Source organism: Podarcis bocagei, assembly GCF_964188305.1.
Source record: "Podarcis bocagei genome assembly, chromosome: 10".
NCBI lineage: Eukaryota > Metazoa > Chordata > Lepidosauria > Squamata > Lacertidae > Podarcis > Podarcis bocagei.
Genome location: NC_138135.1, coordinates 76972911 through 76992391, shown reverse-complemented (window position 1 = coordinate 76992391; position 19481 = coordinate 76972911). Strand labels below are relative to the sequence as shown.

The 19481-nt window shown below is 46.6% G+C and overlaps 1 protein-coding gene across 2 annotated transcripts; it reads left to right on the top strand.

Annotated features, from left to right (window-relative positions):
- Window positions 1-2309: 2309 nt before the first annotated feature.
- Window positions 2310-19268, top strand: OPTN (optineurin). Of its 2 annotated transcripts, none has more exons than XM_081211085.1 (14): window positions 2310-2448; window positions 3158-3334; window positions 4464-4666; window positions 5902-6066; window positions 6336-6412; window positions 6562-6696; window positions 8218-8302; window positions 9018-9133; window positions 9282-9434; window positions 10482-10575; window positions 11299-11457; window positions 12886-13016; window positions 13230-13279; window positions 18061-19268. In XM_081211085.1, exons 2-14 carry the CDS (start codon window positions 3169-3171, stop codon window positions 18183-18185), a joined length of 1659 nt encoding a protein of 552 aa, XP_081067211.1. In that variant the 5' UTR covers window positions 2310-2448; window positions 3158-3168; the 3' UTR covers window positions 18186-19268. The 2 variants fall into 2 exon arrangements, with proteins under 2 accessions (XP_081067211.1, XP_081067210.1); XM_081211084.1 differs by having other exon boundaries at window positions 13230-13303.
- The last annotated feature ends 213 nt before the right edge of the window (window positions 19269-19481 follow it).

Here is a 19481-nt window from a genome sequence, read left to right as displayed (position 1 = left end):
AACAGAGTAAAGTGTCTATTCTTCTAGGCAAAAATAAATGGGAAAGCACAGTGCCCTGCAGGAAAATGCTGCAAGCTGAAGTGCTCATCAGGCATTTCCAGACTGGTGTTATTAGGCAGGTGGGATTCAATCACATCTTGGCAAATTGAGATTGCAGAGTTTAAAGTAGAATAACAAATTATTAGGAAGGTTTGCTCAATAAACAGCCAGCATTTTTGAACCTTCCCACAAACTTTGTGTAAATATATCAGGATGAATCCTCAACAAACAGGCTAGTTTGGAAGTGACCCTATTCAAGATTCTGGCCCAAGAACCATACCTTTCTCCAGTCTTTTTCCCCTTCCTTGTGGCTTATTGTCATCCCCAACATTCATTCAGCTCTCCATTAGCCCTCAGCATGCTCAGTCGTCACCAGGCTGTTTTTGAGTCCTGTCCCCGCTCCCAGATTCTCCCCCCTAAAGTGTTTTTGTACTTATGCCAGTCTTGGGATTCTGAGCTATGGTCCTTCCCCATGGTCAATGAACAGATATATCTTTTTTTAAAAAAATTCCCAACATTTAGACTTGTCCTTTAAAAACCAAAGAATAGGTCCTAGCTCATTCCACTAGCTGAACAGCAGTTGACAATGATTTTTAAAAATGCATTAATTATGCCACCACTCCATATGATGTGGTGACCTTCATTCTGTGATACTGCTGGGAAAAGAACCCAACTTTCAAAATTATACTTAAATTTGGAAGGGTCAGCTCTTCATGGTGCTTTAAGTTCCCTGCTGCTTGGGAGAAAAGCTCAGACAGTCTGAATGCATAGCATACTCTTATCTTGGCAAGAAGGCAAAGATATTTAACTGTGCCCGTTTCTCTGCAGTTCCCTATCTGCTCTTTATATAGGCTGCGAGAAAAGCAATGCATTTCTCAGAAATTGTTACAACTAATTTGCAATTTACTGCAGCACTGATGTTGACGATTAGAGGTCATGGCACTGGACCAAAAACTAGAAGTAGCAGAGGAAGACTGCAGCTGAGATAAATAATGGCCTTAAGTAAAGGCTCCCAAAAAGTGTGTGACAGCTCCCTGCCTCAAACAAAGAATCATAGCACTGCAGAGCTGGAAGGAATTGTGTAAGCTGGATGACATTCAGTTTGCAGCAAGGAAACATCCTCCATGTTATACGATTCCTAACAGATTGTTCCATTTTAATAGAAGAACAGAGCTAATAATCACACAGCTCTGCCTTCACCAACCTGGTGCCCTCCAGTGTTATGGACTAGTGGCCGAGACGGATGGGCGTTGTGGTCCAAAACACGGTTGGTGGAGGCCAAGACAGATGAAGAGCTAAGTCTGCCCAAGTATAAGGCTAGTCGCGCCTTCCAGGTGGGGCTGCATGTGGAATGATGTTGGATGAAGGACTTGCCACAAAATTAGTTTCTGATTTCCTTTTTAACAGCATGTTTTTACTGTTTAAAATGTAGGCTTGACAGTGGAGCAATGCCTGCGGAAATCGCAGAAGCCACCAGAGAAATGGCTGCATAACCTCAAGAGGAAAACAGAGAGTTTTGCATTGCAAAGGCTTGAAGGAAGGCAGGACCCCTAACAAGAGAGACCAAATAGGCTCAGTTGGGGTCGTGAAGAGTCTGACAGGACTAAACAACACCCTTTTCTCATCTTCCCCCTGCTCTGGGCATCATCAGAGGCTGTCTTGGCTGAAGGGTACCAGAAGGGGAAGCGGTGCCTATTGCTTTGCAGAGTGCTCAAATTAGAGGGCCCCTTTGCCCCTTGATTATACGCACTTGTATCCCACCTTCCTTCCAAGGCCCTCAAGGTGCCACGGTCTGGGCGGTGCAGAATCCTCCTCCCTCGGACTTGGCTGCTTGGATGCCAACATATAGAAAGACATAATAAAGCATTCAGCATTTGGAAAAAGCCTTCCCCAGCTCCTTGGCTCGGGGCTCGCCTAACTTCCCCGGATTCTTTGGGGGAACGAGACGGGCTTTAAACTCCCCCTTAGTCGAGTTAGGAATGGCGAGGGCAGGGGCGTAGCGTGGGTTGTCAGCACCCGGGGCAAGGCAAGTAATTTGCGCCCCCTACCCCGTGATTTGCGCCCCCTAACCCCCAGATGTTGCGCCCGGTGCGGCCGGGCCCCCCTGCACCCCCCACACTACGCCACTGGGTGAGGGGGCGCCCAGGGGCCGCGCTTGGCAGGCAAAATGCGGCCAGTTACGGGCGAGGGAAGATCGCGGCGCGGGGCCTGGAAACGGAGCCGCCCTGGCGGGGCGCGGAGGAGAAAGGCCCGGCAGGCGCCGGAGCGAGGAGCCGCCGCTTCCGTCAGCTGACCGGCCCGAGGGGGAGGCCGGCCTCCCGCCGCCTCTTCCGCGTCGCCGCCCGAGGAGGAGGAGGAGCGCCGCCGGCTGCGGAACTGGGGCCCGAGGAGCTGCGGGGCCGCGGCCTGGTGAGGGGGGCCCCGGGCAGAGCCTGCCGCGGCGAGGGGAGAGGCGCCGGAGCCCCGGCCAGGGCGGGTCCAGAGGGGAGGCGGGGGCGCGAGGGGAGACCCGGCCGGGAGGTGCGGGGGAACTTCGGGGGAAGAAAAGGGGTAGGGAGGAAACCCCCGACAGAGCCCGACGGGGGTCTGGCGCCGAGCTCTGCTTCCCTCGGGGCGCACCAGCGAGGTCGAGAGGGGGTCTTGTCGCCAGGCTTGCGCCCCAGTGAGATCACTCTGGTGCTGCTAACAGTGGTTCGCCGTCACCCCCGGAGGCACACTCCATTGCCGGCTGCGCCTCTCCAGTGGCCGTGTGTACAACGTTCATGAGAAATCTTCCCTGCAGTCGCAAAGCCTGCGCCCATCGGGGCTCCCAGCTGCAGTCAAAAAAACACCCAGGATGCAGCCCTTTCTCACTAACATCCAGTCCCTGCCTTGGCGGGGCCTGGGCAGGCGGTGTGATCCTGCTCTGCCCCCCTCCCCTTGCCACACCTGTCCAGAAACTTCTGAACATCGTTCTGACCAATGTCTACAGAAGGGCTGATGAGAACTAGGAGTACTAATTAGTACAATGTTTTCATTCATCAAAATTTCATGGCCCAAATAACTTCTCGTGTATATAAACCACAGCCCAATGGAAGGTGCATTATTATAATTATCTATTTTTTCTTTCTCTGCAAAGTAACTGTATCAATGTCCAAGAAGCCATTAAACTGTCTTGCTGATAATGGGCGGTGTAGCAAGACGGAGGTGGAAAATGGGCATCCAAGTGTGCCGCCTCCCCCACTCAGCACATCCACAGTTGAGGAGATGGTCCAGCAGATGAAAGAGCTCATTACCGAGAACAATGAGCTGAAAGGTGAACAACTGACATTGCATGCACTTCCACATGGCTTCACGGAGGTGGCCTTGAAGTAAACTTGTTTGGCCTTGAATGCTTGGCTTGCTTGAGCCAGTTGCCCTCTGACTGAGTGCTGAGTGCTCAGCTTGGGGCAGGAGGCACGTGAGGCAGCTACTTCGGTGAAGCTAAGCAGATCTGGGTCTAGTCAGTGGAGACTGCCTGCTTCTATGGTGGCATAACTGGAGAGGTGCATGGTATGAATGTTAATATATGTGGGACTTAAGGTGGCCTGAACAACGTGCTTTTTCCCCACCTCACAAACAGCCCATCTTTATAAATGACTTGGATGGTGGTTTTGAGGGGGCGCTCATCAAATTTGCAGATGACACCAAACTGGGAGGGGTAGCCAGTGCTGCAGAAGACAGAATCGGGGTTGGAGAACTGGGCCAAAACTAACAATATGTATTCCAGTAGGGTCAGGTGTAAGGTTCTACACTTAGGCAGGAAGATGGGGGACACTTGACTTGCTAGTTGTACATGTGAAAAGGATCTAGGGGTCTTAGCTTATGAGTCTGTGTTCCCTTATTTCTTGATGCTAAGACCGTCAGCTGTAGTTACTCACTAGCAAAGCATTGTGTGAGGGCTCAGAGGCACTCTCTTTCCCAATTCCAGTTGTCCTCCCCACCTGCCGAGTTCTACAAAGCCATCACTGAGACTCAAGGCAGGAGCTGACAGGCAGTGCCACCCCCTGGATAGGTTGTAAGTAAGAAAGCAGGCCGATGGGGCTGGCCAAAGGCAGTCTGAGGTTGGCAGAGCAGCGCCCCTTTCGCCCTAGTGGGCCAGGCAGCACTGCAAAAAGTGCAGTTTCATCCATGAAACTTTCCAGGGCCGGCCCACCCATTAGGTGTGGTGAGGCAACCACATCAGGTGGCAGGATCCACAGGGGCAGCAGATCCCGACGTAGAGCTTCATTCCCCACCCTCTCCTGCTTCCCTGGTGGGGAGAGGGGGAGCCCCTTTGTGTTTTGCCTCAGGTGGCCCTGCCCTCTTCAGTGTATTTTCCCTATATCCAGGTTCCGGTTTGGGGAGGGAGAGGAGCTGGAGTATATTGATACATGCTAATGCACTGTTTTGGCATGTCCCAACAGAAGCCATGAGGCAGCGTAATCAAGCTATGAAGGATCGCTTTGAGGAGCTTTCCACATGGAGAGAGAAGCTGAAAGAAGAGCGGGAGTTCTATGAAACTAAATTCAAGGAAGCCAGGCAGTGCTTGGCAACCAAGTGTGTAGAGAATGAAGCCCTGAAAGAGCAACTCCAGACTCTGGAAGAGAGAGAGGAAGGGTCCACAGAGGTAAATAAAACTACAGTGGTGCCCCGCAAGACGAAATTAATTCGTTCCGCAATTTTTGCCGTCTAGCGAATTTTCCGTCTTGCGAAGCACGGTTTAAACGGCTTAACAAAGTCGCAAGACGTTTTCGTCTTGCGAAGCAAGCCCATAGGGAAATTCGTCTTGCGAGGCAAATCGCGGATGAAAAAACCTTTCGTCTAGCGAGTTTTTTGTCTTGCGAGGCATTCGTCTTGCGAGGTACCACTGTATGAGCATGTGTGCATGCATGGGGCACAGCTATAAAAACTGGCACAGCTAGAGAAACTTTTTTTTATTGTCGGACAAACAACAACAGCAGCAGAGACACTGTGAATAGTTAACTGTCCAAGGCTGCAGTCGTAAGTGCAGTTCATATTCTTTATTACATTGATTTGTCACTAACTACATAAAATGCTTTGAAATGACTTGCAGTTTTGGTGTGTGTGTGTGTGTGTGTAGACACACACACACACACACACACACACATATATATATATATATATATATATATATTTACACACAGTTGTACCTTGGTTCTTGAATGTAATCCGTTCTGGAAGTCTGTTTGACTTCTGAAACATTCAGAAGCCAAGGCGCAGCTTCAAATTGGCTGCAGGAGCTTCCTGCACTCAACTGGAAGCTGCGTCGGACGTTCAGCTTCTGAAAAAAAAGTCGTAAACTGGAACACTTACTTCCAGGTTTTCAGTGTTCAGGAGCCAAAACGTACGAGCACAAAGGCATTTGAGAACCAAGGTACAACAATATATGCCAAAAGTTTAAAACAGATCAAAGGAATAAAACAATAAGATTTACAATCTGCAATATTATAAAAGGGGAAGATAAACACATAGGCACTAGATGGCTGGAATAGAAATTTTAATACAAATAAATAAGGCGGCAGGGGCAGAGAGCTTGGGCTTATATGAACTCAATGTCCAGTTATTCTTGTTATTATTATTTATTGCATTTATATACTGCCCTATACCCAGTGGTCTCAGGGCATCTCACAGAACAAAATCAAAATATAAAACCACAATATATATAATGAAAAGAAAAACATCAATATATATAATCAAAAGAAAAACAACAACCCAATAACAACCCCCCCAAAAAAGAACCACATTTTAAAAGGGCCTAGTTAATATGTGGCACATCCTTCACACTCTCCTTCTGTATCTCCTGGCTTCTCTGACCCTCTCCGTCTCAACTGCTTCTCCTAGGGATGCACGGTTTCCAAGAAGGAGATGGTCCAGGAGCTGGAGCAGCTGAGGATGCAAGTGGGGAAGCTGCAGGCTGAGAAGGCCGATCTGGTTGCCATCATTTCAGAGCTGCAGCTTAAACTCAACATTGGAACGGATGACTCATTTGTGGAGATCAGGATGCACGTAAGCGAGAGCTGTCCCTTCTCCCAGAGAAAAAAATGCATGGCAGGTGCTGTCGGTTGGTCTGGAAGCAGTTGTGCAGTTGGCTAATCTCTGGGCTTCATAGTCTTATGGTGTGCCCCCCCCCCCCCGACCTCTGGTGGTAATGTTCATTATTTCAAAATGTGGGAAGTCAGCCCACTGATGTTGGAGGGAGATTAATGCAATGCATCACATAACTGCAACACGTCAGATTCAGAGTTGTCATGTTCTCCCCTTCCAATTTTCCACAGGAAGGAGAATTAAACGGAGGTGTGAAAGAAATTCAGGACCTTCGTGGCAAAACAACGAGGGATGCAGCTGCCTACGTGTAAGTAGAATTCCTGGGCTGCTCCTAATGGTAGATTTTGATTTGTGCTACCCTTCCTAGTCTTCTGTTAGAGAAAGGGGTTTAAAAGAAGAAGAGTGAAGTGCAGCACTCCAGCTACTGCTCTGCTCTCTTCTATTTTGTCAAAACAGGAGCAGATCTCTGGATGAAGCAAAAAAAAAGTTGGAAACCGAAGAGTTGACTGTCAGCCAGCTTCTTCATTCCCTCAGGAGCGAGACCCAGAAGAGAGAAGCCTTGGAAAAGGAGCTCCAGGAGCAGAAGGAAAGGTGGCAACCATCTATAGTTTATTATTATTGGGTTGAATCCAACATTAGTCATACTCAGAGGAGACCTATTGAAGTTAATGGACCTCAGGTGGTCTTGTCCATTATTTTCAATGGGTCTAAGCACTGTTAACGTTGAATACAATCCATTTTCAGTGTTTTGATGTATAGATATGATCTCAAACAAGGCTGTTAAGTCCTGAACTTAAAATCGTATTTCTGAGTGTTTCCCATAAGCATTTCACACATGTTGACCCTGTCATCTGTTCAGCTACACTGTAAGGCAATTAATGCTGTTTTTGTAAGCCCCTAATAACCTAAGTTGCATCTAAAGTGTTAGAGATTTTAATATTTATATTTATGGCATTTATATCCTGCCTTTTACTCCAAGGAGCTCAAGGTGGGTTGTACATGGTTCTCCCCCTCCTCATTCAATCTCCACAACAACCCTGAGGAGTAGGTTAGGCTGAGACGCAGTGGCTGGCCCAAGGTCACCCAGTGAGTTTCATGAAGGCTGAGTGGGGATTTAACCCTGGTCTCCCAGGTCCTACTCCAAAACTCTAACCATTATACTACTTTAAAAGGTAAAGGTAAAGGACCCCTGACAGTTAAGTCCAGTCGCGAACGACTCTGGGGTTGCAGCGCTCATCTCGCTTTACTGGCCAAGGGAGCCAACGTTTGTCCGCAGACAGTTTTTCCGGGTCATGTGGCCAGCATGACTAAGCCGCTTCTGGCGAAACCAGAGCAGCACACGGAAATGCTGTTTACCTTCCCGCCAGAGCGGTACCTATTTATCTACTTGCACTTTGTGCTTTTGAACAGCTAGGTTGGCTGGAGCAGGGACTGAGCAACGGGAGCTCACCCCGTCGCAGGGATTTGAACCGCCGACCTTCTGATCAGCAAGCCCAAGAGGCTCAGTGGTTTGGACCACAGCGCCACCCGCGTCCCCCATTATATATATATATATATATATATATATATATATATATATATATATATATACCTTTTAAATGTTTTAGTAGCATGAAAAAACAATTACAGTCATACCTCAGGTTAAATGTGCTTCAGGTTGAGTGTTTTCAGGTTACGCTCCGCGGCAACCCGGAAGTAACGGAGCACGTTACTTCCGGGTTCCACCACTTGCGCATGCGCAGACGCTCAAAATGACGCTTCAGGATGCGAACAGGGCTCCGGGATGGATCCCATTCGCATCCAGAGGTACCACTGTATTGCTCTTAGTTCACTGGCAACTGTTTGTTCTACTCTGCAAGAGAGAATGCCCTGCAGCTGGAGTGGTTTTGACCTGTGCTACCTACACATTCCCCCAAATGCAGCAATCTTGTATTCTTGTGTTGACAGTGAACAGATTCCACAATGAATCCCACTTGCTTTAGGAGTGGAGAAGGGCTTCTGGAAAATAGCATTGACTGCCGCATGTTCTCATGACCTTTCCCATCAAATCTATAGCAATATGACTTACATACTAATATGTTTAAATTGGGATTGGATTCTTGTGTTTCACAGACTTCTGTTAGAAAATAAAACTGCAGAGAAAGGCACTCAGGTGGAACCTGTGGAGGAGGAGGAAGTAAAAGAGAGAGCAGAAAGCGTAAGTGTGGCTCCTCTATTGATGCCCCATGCCAGACATGCTTGTTTCTGGGTAGCTTTTGGGTAGACTTGTCCTTCCTACGGATGGGCTCTAGAATGCTCGTCACCCAATGGGCAGAGTGAACTTTTGAAAGTTTCTCATGCCTCCATTTGCACGCAGCTGCCCACTAATGCAAATGCTGATCTGGACCATTGGGTCTCAGAATATCTCGCACATTCTGGGTGATGCTGTAAACTTGCCTCTGGGAAACTTGACAGGCAGAGTTCCACAGCCTCATTGAACTGGAGGTGACACCACCTATATTTCACCAATGGTTTGGCCTTACCCATGTAGACACCAAATGAGGGAGGTCAGGGGAGTCGGTGTGGATGCCTTGCAGCTCAGGGTCTGTGTGGCCTCCTCAAAGAGATTCATCTTCCCTCAAGCTAGGAACAATTGTTTGCTTGGTAGAAACAGTTGATTGGTTTTGCAGAAGCTGCTTGCCCCATTATAGAAATGGCTCTTGTGCCTGTCTTGCCTCTGCTGCAGACAAGAGGCTCTTTCTTATGTGTATATTCAGAATATTTAAACTCAAATCTGCTACTAGTGACATGCTTTTCTGACTAATTATGCAAAAAACTAGAAGCATAATAGCAGGGCTGTATTGTTAATTCAGTCTGCAGTAAGTGTATGGACTCAACCTGTCTTTTTAGGTGGTTTTGCGTGTTTCTTGCAGGTGGGTGATGAAGTAGAGACTCTAAACCTACAAGTGTCTGCCCTGTTCAAAGAACTTCAGGAGACACATGCTAAATTAAAAGATGCTGAGATAATCCAGAAGAAGCTGCAAGAGAAGTAAGAGTGCTGTTGAATTACATTTCAGAACAGGCCTTTATATTTTCTTGAGGCAGAGCATCCCTCAAGGGGTGCAACCAGTTTCTGGCAGAGCATTTCTCTCCCTCCATTCACTCCTTGGTGAAGTTCCCCACGATCTCCTTCCCAGGTGCCAGGCTTTTGAGAGACAGCAACATGGTGAAAGTGCTGGAGACCTGGATGAGAAGCAGCAGCTGCTGTACACCATTAAGAAGCTGGAGCTTCAAGTGGAGAGCATGCAGTCAGAAATCAAGCTGGAGGAAGCCAGAGCAAACGAAGAGCAGTGAGTATGGGCTCAGGAGCGGGGGCTGAGAAAGTGAGGCTCAAAATGTGGCTGCGATGCACGCCTTCTATTTCCGCCTCCATGATTGTCACTGCTGATCAGCTAAACTGAGCTTGCAAAGAAGAATCTGACCAAAAAAAAAAAATCCTTCTCTTTAGGGAAACCTGTGGTGCTGATTAGGTTTCTGTCAGGGAACTGCCATCAGTGCCGGAGGGAGAGAGAGAGCTCCAGAGGGATCCCAGAGAGCGTCCCGGGATCGGGAGAAGCAGCCCATCTTCTGGGGAAGGGAATCAGCTCAGCTCCAGTGGAGAAGGGGGGCAGATGGGGGAATCTGAGAGGGAGTCACATGACTCCTTGCCGGGGACTAGCGGGGGGAGGAAGGGTCCTCCGCTGCCTGCGCCCTCCTTGCGCAGAAGGCTTCCGCGCAGGGAAAGTAGAAGGAGACTGGGCATGAAAGAACTTCTTTGCTGGAAGAAGTTTAAGAAACGCCCACTGACGGATTCTGCCAGCGATTTTAACAGCCACGGGTGAGTGGCTGTCCGGACAGAAAAGGTTCACTTAGTCAACCCAGCCAGGTGTGGGCACCGGCTTACGCACAAGCAACCCCTTGAACCATTACAGTTTCCAACTGAAATTGCCCTACCTTGGTTATTCATTGTGTGAAGAAAAGGTATAGGGCCTCTTCTTGCATTGTATTTTACAAGTATACATTCAGTCTCTCCCCTCTCCCCCAATATATGTAGAGAAAATGTGAATATGATAAAATGATAAACTTGTCAGAGGATTTGCTGTAGATCCCTGTCCTGGTGTACATTCTGTGGCAAGCCCTGGTTTGTTGAAGTGCAGTATGTGAAAGGGTCCTAAGGCTGCCACACAGTCTACATGTATTTTGTTGTTGAAATTTAATACACCGATAAATTATCTCTGTTTTATTGAGGAGCTGTGAAATCATTGAAGGACACAAGTGAACAAAGCAGAAAGTCATCAAATAAGCCTTTCTTCCTAAAATTGCTTATTTTCATATCTGTCTTACTTGTCTTCCAACAGACAGAAATTTAACACATTGCAGGATGCTTATAGCAAGCTTGTACCTGAACTGACCAAAGCAAAGCAGACAGTTGAAGAACTAAAAGACAAAGAGGTAAGCCTTGCTCTAAAGAATAGTCCCAGTGCTATGTAAGGAAGTGGAATGAACAGCATTTCCACCCCCTTTGTGAAAGTTCCTTCGGGGTTCAATAGGGTCAGAACACGCAGGAGGTGCCCATATCTCCCAGTTGCTCTGCTTGGTTCCAGCTGTGTTGTGCAAAGTGCTTTCTTCCATTTGTATTCTTAATAATAACATGCAACAGCAAAAATGACTAAAAATAGCAACATTAGACAGTACTGAGGTTTAGCACAGCGTTAATAAAGACTTCCCTGATTTAAGTAGTGTAGAAGAGAAAAAAGAAAGAAGACTAAAGAAGAAGTGCAATTGATAAAAGATAACTGTGGGAGAGGTAGGTTATGACATGTGCATTTATGCTTTAGAGCATTTATTGGTATGGGAGCAGAAAATGGGGATGACGGCACTTGGGATGATGGCATCCTAAGGAGAGATCATGGTCTCCTTCACCTGCAACAGTGGTGGAGCCATACTTTTCCATTCTTTAGTACACTGTTTTCCAAACAGGAGTAGTAGAACTGGATGCAGAGCCCCACATAACCAAGCTGTGACCACAGTGTTTTCCCCTCCTGATTTTTGCATTGGGAGCAGCTGCTTGCACTGCGATGCAGCTCATTCATGGGTTTAGACTGCCAGGCCACCAGAAGCCATAAGATGTTTCTGATTGCACTGTGTTCCCCGCCCTGATTAAACCTGCTGCAGGCTGAAAGGCTCAATAAGGCTACAGCTGAGGAACTCATTCACAGACTGAATATGGCAGAGGAAGCCCTAGCTGCCAAACAGTTCCAGATAGATGAAATGAAGCAGACCATTGCCAGGCAGGAGGAAGAACTGGAAACCGTGGCTATCCTCCGAGCTCAGGTATGGTAAGGACACCTGTCATGTGGTGGGTGGGTGAAATCCTGCTCCACTCTTAAGCAGAGAGAATGAAATCAATTGACTTAAAATACTTGAGCCCATTCATTTGAGCAGGTCTACTCTTAAGTATGACTAACATTGAAGATAATCCGTTTATTTTGTAAGATGCCCAGAGTGGCTGGGGAAACCTAGCCAGATGGGCAGGGTATAAATAATAAAATTATTTTTATTTATTTTTTCCCTTTAAAAAGTTTTATTTATTATAACAGGCAAACAAGAATTGATCTTAGAAACTTTAGATATATAGATAAGCTTAAATAAATAAATGCTAATATAAACTCATATGCATGTGTGTATGTGTGCCGCTTAACAAAATAATTCAGTACATAAGGATGGACACCCTTGGCGTATATCACTTTGTAAATTAAATTGGGAGGAGAGTGAGCTATTTACATAGACTGTTGTTTGAGGGTTTGTACTACATTAAAGTAATCCAGTTTTTAAACTGTGATCCTATATTATCAAGGCAATGATTCAAGAGTATTATATAAGAAATACCATTTTACATGGTCAAAAGCTTTTTACACGTTGGGGAAAATAACTGCTTATTGTTCTTGGTTTGACTGTAATATTTTTATGCAATTAATTAGGCATTTGATGTTGATTGCAATTTTCTGCTTTTTAATAAATCCAACTGATTAGTGCTAAGATTATTCAGTCTTTCGGCTATGATTGTAATCCAAATTCTGAAGTCTTGATTGTGTAAAGAAATGAGTTGTTGTTGTTGTTGTTGTTAATTTTCATTTCTATACTGCTTTATTTTTTAAGAAAAAAATCTCAAACCAGTTTACAACCTAGATTAAAGGATCAAATAAAACAATACTGAAGACAGACAAGTATACATTCAAGGCTACATAATTAACAAGAAACTAAAATATTATCTTAAAAGATTTCAAGAGAAAACATTACTAGAGGAAGTCGAATATAAAATGCACACTTAAAACAGCACAACTAGCAAGAGAATAAAATATTATCAGAAGAATAAGAAGAAGAAGAGTTTGGATTTGATATCCCGCTTTATCACTACCCTAAGGAGTCTCAAAGCGGCTAACATTCTCCTTTCCCTTCCTCCCTCACAACAAACACTCTGTGAGGTGAGTGGGGCTGAGAGACTTCAGAGAAGTGTGACTGGCCCAAGGTCACCCAGCAGCTGGATGTGAAGGATAAGCATAGAACACACCTGCAGCTGTTGCTGCCAATGGTGGTTCATGGCGGATGATGGCTGAGGAAGCTCAGTGAGGCAGGATCCTTTAGCTAGTACAGCCACCCTTGATTTGGAACAGGATTAGGGCAGCATATTAACTCAGATTGACTCATTTATCTCTTTTTAAAGCACAATGTGATCTTTATTCCTGTTTGTTCCCTGATTAGATGGAGCTCTATTGTTCTGACTTCCACGCTGAACGAGCAGCACGGGAGAAGATCCACGAGGAAAAGGAGCAATTGGCTGCCCAGCTAGCTTACTTGCTGACAGAGAAGCAAGACCATGAAGATCTCGGAAGGTGAGAAATGGATCAGAGGAAATGTTTAGCTACTGAAACGTTTTCAATATTTTGTGAGAGGAGAGAACAGTGGGACTATTTTTTAAAAAATAAGTTTATTGGGCTGCATCTTTTCTCTCCATTTTCAGTTCTTCACTGCCATGCTGATTTGGGCGGGGGGAGCCATAGAAAATGAGGGTATGGCATTAGCAATCTCTTTTTTTCTCTCTCTAGGAATATGCTGGCAGAAATGCAAACTCGGCACAGACTCCCATCAGATCAAGGCCAGTCTCACTTTTCTCAAGGAGGTAAAATTAAAAGGGCAAACTGAGAAACTTGCCACACCACAGCTCTTGGTTCACACAGCCAACTCAGGGTGGCATCCAAATAACTTTTACTCCAAGTTGTTGTTGTTTAGTCGTGTCCGACTCTTCGTGACCCCATGGACCAGAGCACGCCAGGCACTCCTGTCTTCCACTGCCTCCCACAGTTTGGTCAAACTTACATTAGTAGCTTCAAGAACACTGTCCAACCATCCGGTCCTCTGTCATCCCCTTCCCCTTGTGCCCTCAATCTTTCCCAACATCAGGGTCTTTTCCAGGGATTACTCCAAGTAGTAGACCCATTGAAATAAAGGACTGTGACCAGACCATTTCATTACCGAGGAGGCAGGTTTAGTTGTTATTTGAGGACTATCCCTACCTCTGGGTCTGGTCTTGACCGGATGGATACTGGAATCAGCAAGGGACCTGACCTGAAGGTGCTGCTGTGCAATGCCAGGTCAATGATTCATAAGACCACTGCCATCCATGACTTGATCATGGATGAAGGACTTGACCTGGCATGTGTAACAGAGACTTGGTTGGATGAAGCAGATGGGCCTGTTCTTGCCGCTGCTTGTCCACCAGGTTTCTCTTATGCACAGCAACCCAGGTCATGTGGGCGGGGAGGGGGGGTGGCAGTGATTTTTAGGAAGTCATTAGTTTGCACCAGGTGTCCTATTGGGAAGACCCAGTTCTCTGAGTGCATGTTCTGGAAGTTGGGCAATAGGGGCAATACAGGATTCCTTTTGGTGTACCAACCTCCCCACTGCACCAAGGATTCCCTGCCCAAACTGCTTCAGTTCGTGGTGGATGTTCTCCTGGAGACATCTAGTTTGGTTGTCCTAGGAGATTTTAACATCCACGCCGACACGACCTTACAAGGGGCTGCTCGGGACTTCGTGGAAAGCATGGCCTCCATGGGGCTGTCCCTGAATAAGTCTGGCCCAACTCATAGCCGCGGACATGCCTTAGACCTGGCGTTCACCTTTATGGATGTTGGAGATCTGACACTAAGTAAAAGTGAAACGAAAGAAGTGCCATGGTCAGATCACTTCCTTTTTATATATATATATATAAATTTTTTATTGGTTTTACAACATTTTTTAAACAATACAAACAAATAAAAAGACATACAAACATGTATAATTTCATAACCTTTTTTTCATGACCCTCCTTTCTCGGACTCCCCCATACCTCCCCTTTCTGCATCCCAATTTCCAAAATTATTTCAGCAGCTTCTAAATGGTTTTGTCAAATGTATGTCCTCTTAACCTTTCCTTCTGGTCAGATCACTTCCTGGTACAACTGGACTTCTCCGCGACCCTTCCCCTCTGCAGGGAGGTGGGACTAATTCAGATGGTCTGCCCCCGCCACTTAATGGATCCAAATGGTTTCCAGAGAGTGGTAGGGGATGCTTTATCCCATGTTGGTGGCCTTTCAGCTGATTCCCTGGTGGCCCGCTGGAATGCGGAGTTAACCAGGGCTATCGACTGACTGGCTCCGAAACACCCTCTCCGATTGCATGGAGCCCGGACAGCCCCGTGGTTTTCTTTGGAGCTGAGGACGATGAAACAACCGACTAGGGCGCCGGTGGTGGAAAACTCATTCTGAATCAGACCGGACACGGGCTAGAGCTCAACGTCGAGCCTACCAAGTGGCAATGGCGATGGCGAAGAGGGCCGCCTTCACCGCCTCTATTGCATCTGCAGAAAACAGCAGCAGGAGACTTTTTCAGGTGGTTCGCAATCTGTCGGAACCACCTGAGTCACCAGAGCCTGGTAGGGACCCAAGATCTCCTGCAATGCTTTTGCAAAGTTTTTTGCAGATAAAGTTGCTCAGATTCAGAAGGAGGTAGACTCCACCGTGGAAGCAGGGCCAGGGCGGGAGAGTGCTAGAGTCCTGTCTAGTCTTGTTACATGGGATCAATTCCAATCTGTTACCTCCGAGGATGTGGACAGGCTGCTTGGATGAGTGAAACCGACCACCTGTCTCCTTGATCCTTGCCTATCCTGGCTGATAAAAGCGAGCTCGGAAGGGCTGGGCAATGGGATCTGCGGGGTGGTGAATGCGTCCCTCTGTGAGGGAGCCTTCCCAGACCTGCTGAAAGAGGCGGTCATTAAACCGCTTCTTAAAAAAACATCTTTAGACCCGGCCAATATGGCCAACTATCGCCCAGTCTCAAATCCACCATTCTTGGGCAAGGTGATTGAGCGGGTGGTTGCTGAACAACTCCAGGCACACCATTTGGATCCCTTCCAGTCAGGATTCAGGCCTCATCATGGGACTGAAACTGCCTTGGTCGCACTTGGTCGCCTTGGTCGCACTGGTCGATGATCTCCCGTGGGCTAGGGACAAAGGTGAGAGCTGTTTCCTAGTTCTGCTGGATCTTTCAGCGGCTTTTGACACCATCGACCATAACATCCTTCTGGACCGTCTTGAGGGGCTGGGAGCTGGGGGCACTGTTATATAGTGGTTCCGCTCCTTCCTCCTGGGCCGTGTTCAGAAAGTGGTGGTGGAGGATGAGTGTTCAGACCCCTGGGCTCTCACTTGTGGGGTGCCTCAGGGTTCTGTCCTCTCCCCCATGCTTTTCAACATCTACATGCAGCCACTGGGAGAGATCATCACGGGGTTTGGGCTGGGTGTTCATCAGTATGCAGATGACACCCAGCTGTACCTCTCTTTTAAATCAGAACCAGTGAAGGCAGTGAAGGTCCTGTGTGAGTGCCTGGAGGCGGTTGGAGGATGGATGGCGGCTAACAGATTGAGGTTGAATCCTGACAAGACAGAAGTACTGTTTTTGGGGGGGGCAGGGGGCAGGCGGGTGTGGAGGATTCCCTGGTCCTGAATGGGGTAACTGTGCCCCTGAAGGACCAGGTGCTCAGCCTGGGAGTCATTTTGGACTCACAGTTGTCCATGGAGGTACAGGTTAAATCCGTGTCCAGGGCAGCTGTCTACCAGCTCCACCTTGTACTCAGGCTAAGACCCTATCTGCCTGCGGACTGTCTCGCCAGAGTGGTGCATGCTCTGGTTATCTCCCGCTTGGACTACTGCAGTACGCTCTACGTGGGGCTACCTTTGAAGGTGACCCGGAAACTGCAATTAATCCAGAATGCGGCAGCTAGACTGGTGACTGGGAGTGGCCGCCGGGACCACATAACACCGGTTCTGAGAGATCTGCATTGGCTCCCAGTACGTTTCCGAGCACAATTCAAAGTGTTGGTGCTGACCTTTAAAGCCCTAAACGGCCTCGGTCCAGTATACCTGAAGGAGCGTCTCCACCCCCATTGTTCTAACCGGACACTGAGGTCCAGTGCTGAGGGCCTTCTGGCGGTTCCCTCACTGCAAGAAGCCAAGTTACAGGGAACCAGGCAGAGGGCCTTTTTGGTAGTGGCGCCCGCCCTGTGGAACGCCCTCCCACTAGATGTCAAAGAGGGGGGAAAGTACCAGACTTTTAGAAGACATCTGAAGGCAGCCTTGTTTAGGGAAGTTTTTAATGTTTAATAGACTATTGTATTTTAATATTCTGTTGGAAGCTGCCCAGAGTGGCTGGGGAAACCCAGCCAGATGGGTGGGGTATAAATAATATATTATTATTATTAATTATTTAGGTTCATTAACTTCAGTGGATAACCTCTGAGTAAAACTCAATTGAATGCCACCCTCAGATTTTTGCCATCAGAACTTACTTTTTGCAAACCTATCTATTCCAGCAGCTGTGTATAGACTGTAATTGCTCATTGACTATTCTCCTTGCAGGAGGTCAGAGGACTACCATGTGGATTATTAGAGACATCCAAAAAATAGTTCCTCGTGTCGCATAACTGTTGAGATTCCCATAAGTCCAGTTCTCACACAACAGTTTAAGACAGGCTTCCTTAACCTCGGCCCTCCAGATGTTTTTGGCCTACAACTCCCATGATCCCTAGCTAGCAGGACCAGTGGTCAGGGATGATGGGAATTGTAGTCTCAAAACATCTGGAGGGCCGAGTTTGAGGAAGCCCGGTTTAAGAGATAAATCTACTCCTGGGCTGTGTGGCTTCAAAATACATACGCAAGGACTTTTGTATGGTACAGCATTTGAGTCCCATCTGCACTATGCATTTAAAGTAGCATCATGCAAATCTAAGCAGTTATGGACTCCCTCCCCCCAAGGATCACTGTAGTTTGTTAAGGGAGCTGCAGTTGTTAGATGGCCCACATTTTCTCCTAGGAACTGTCTCCAGAACTCCACGGGCAGAGGGACTGGCTTTGAAATCCACCTGTGAACCCACTTGGGCCGCTTACTTATCTACAAATGTCTTCTGCAATTTGTTGGTTGCTTTATTGTCATGGGGGGGGGGATCATGAGGAGTCATGCCATAGGTCACTGTTATTGTGGTAGTTTTTTTGGACGGGGGAGATATGATGCAAAATCATGCAAGTTCAAGAGGATCCATTTCAATTCTATTGGATCTGACTTTTACTGAGACCCAGTGGGAAAAAGCAAAGTGTGTGTGTGTGTGTGTGTGTGTGTGTGTGTGTGTGTGTTCTCTCACTCTTTCTGTGGAAGTGACTTGCGGGAGAGAGGAGAAAAGTTACCTGAGGGGTTGGTGCCCACAGCTGTCTCTTAAAATTCCCTATGTGCCCACGAGTGCAAAAAGATGAGCAACACTGACTTTTTAACAAGAGGACCTGACCATCTTGATATTTGTTAATATTACATCTCTTCCTTTCATTCTCAAAAATGAAATTTGTCTCTGCAGGAACAGAAGATCGGGTTTGGCAGCAGCAACAAAGGAGTGTCCAAATACATTCTTGTCCGAAGTGTGGAATGATTCTTCCTGATATGGACACACTTCAGATTCATGTCATGGACTGTATCATCTAAGCACTGGCCTCAACAATTCTCAAAGATGAGAAATGCACTTTTTAAACAGAATATGTCCTTAGCAAAGAGCCTGATTTTTGAAATTTAATAGTCTTTTTTCTATTTATTTCAGCAGGAATTTTTAGGTTTTCATTTTATGTCTCGTGGGGAAAATGGTTTCCCCCTTTAAAAAGCCAGTTAGCCTCTTTTTTTCTAAGCTGGCTAAAGCTGAGGATGCCAACACCGTAATGATTAGTTGAACTAAAATATTTATAAGAGGTAGAATATAAACTCCTTTGGGTAGTTTTATTGTTTGAGAAACGAAAGGATGTGCATTTATGTATGTGCGTGAACATGTGTGTGTGCCCATGTTAGTCTTCTGGGCATCTGTCAGTGCAGCTGAGCCTATGCAGCTGTTTGTCTGCCTGCATGAGCTCAGGTGCTTCATGAGAGTCCATGTTCTCTGCCTATACATATCTGTGCTTATATACATACAGAATGTGGATGAAAGTGATGGGTTTTTCTTCTCACAGTTGGGAAGAAAGATGGGTCTAGAGAACTTGGTTCTTGAGTTCAGAGGCTATGAAAGTCCCATTTATAAAACTCATGCTTGCTACATGCTCAAATGTGGCTGTTCTTGGTCTGCCCCTAGGCAGCACATGCCCAGCACTTCTCAAGAGGATAAAGGCGATGGCCTGTGTAGCTTTGGAATGGAATTGAGAACTGTGTTAGGAAATATCAAGGAGGCAAAAGTGCATCTGACTTCATTTGCCGTTTCACTTAATTCTATTCGGGGGAAACTAAGTTGTGGGTTTAATAATACAGTATATTTTAGTAACTGAATACTTGAAGAGGAAATCCGGTAGTCCCTCCAAAGGCACCTTAAGGATACAATTGCTCTTTTAAACTATAGACTAAGATTAATTGGTCCTAAAAACATTGTCATGTTGGTATGTTGATAAACCCGGTTTAATATAAAAATAAATGTTTTTTTTAAGTTCACCTAACTTTGAAAAAGAGGCAATTTTATGCTTGAAGAAGAGATACTCAATTAGTTCTCATAATTAACAGCAATCCATCAAAAATAAAATTACGTTGCAAAAACTGGTTTGTATGGGCGTTTTTCCATTACATTTGCTAGGAGGAACATTGATGCAAGAGACTCTGGAGAGTCAGAGCAGGTTTCTCGAAGCAAGTTGTTACAGCGAGTGCCACACTTTTAACATTTGGGGGGAAAGAGATGCTGATATTGCGGACCCTTGAGGAGCGCCAGAAAAGAAGCGCTGCCTGTGACTGCCCAGTGGACTCCATGGCAGG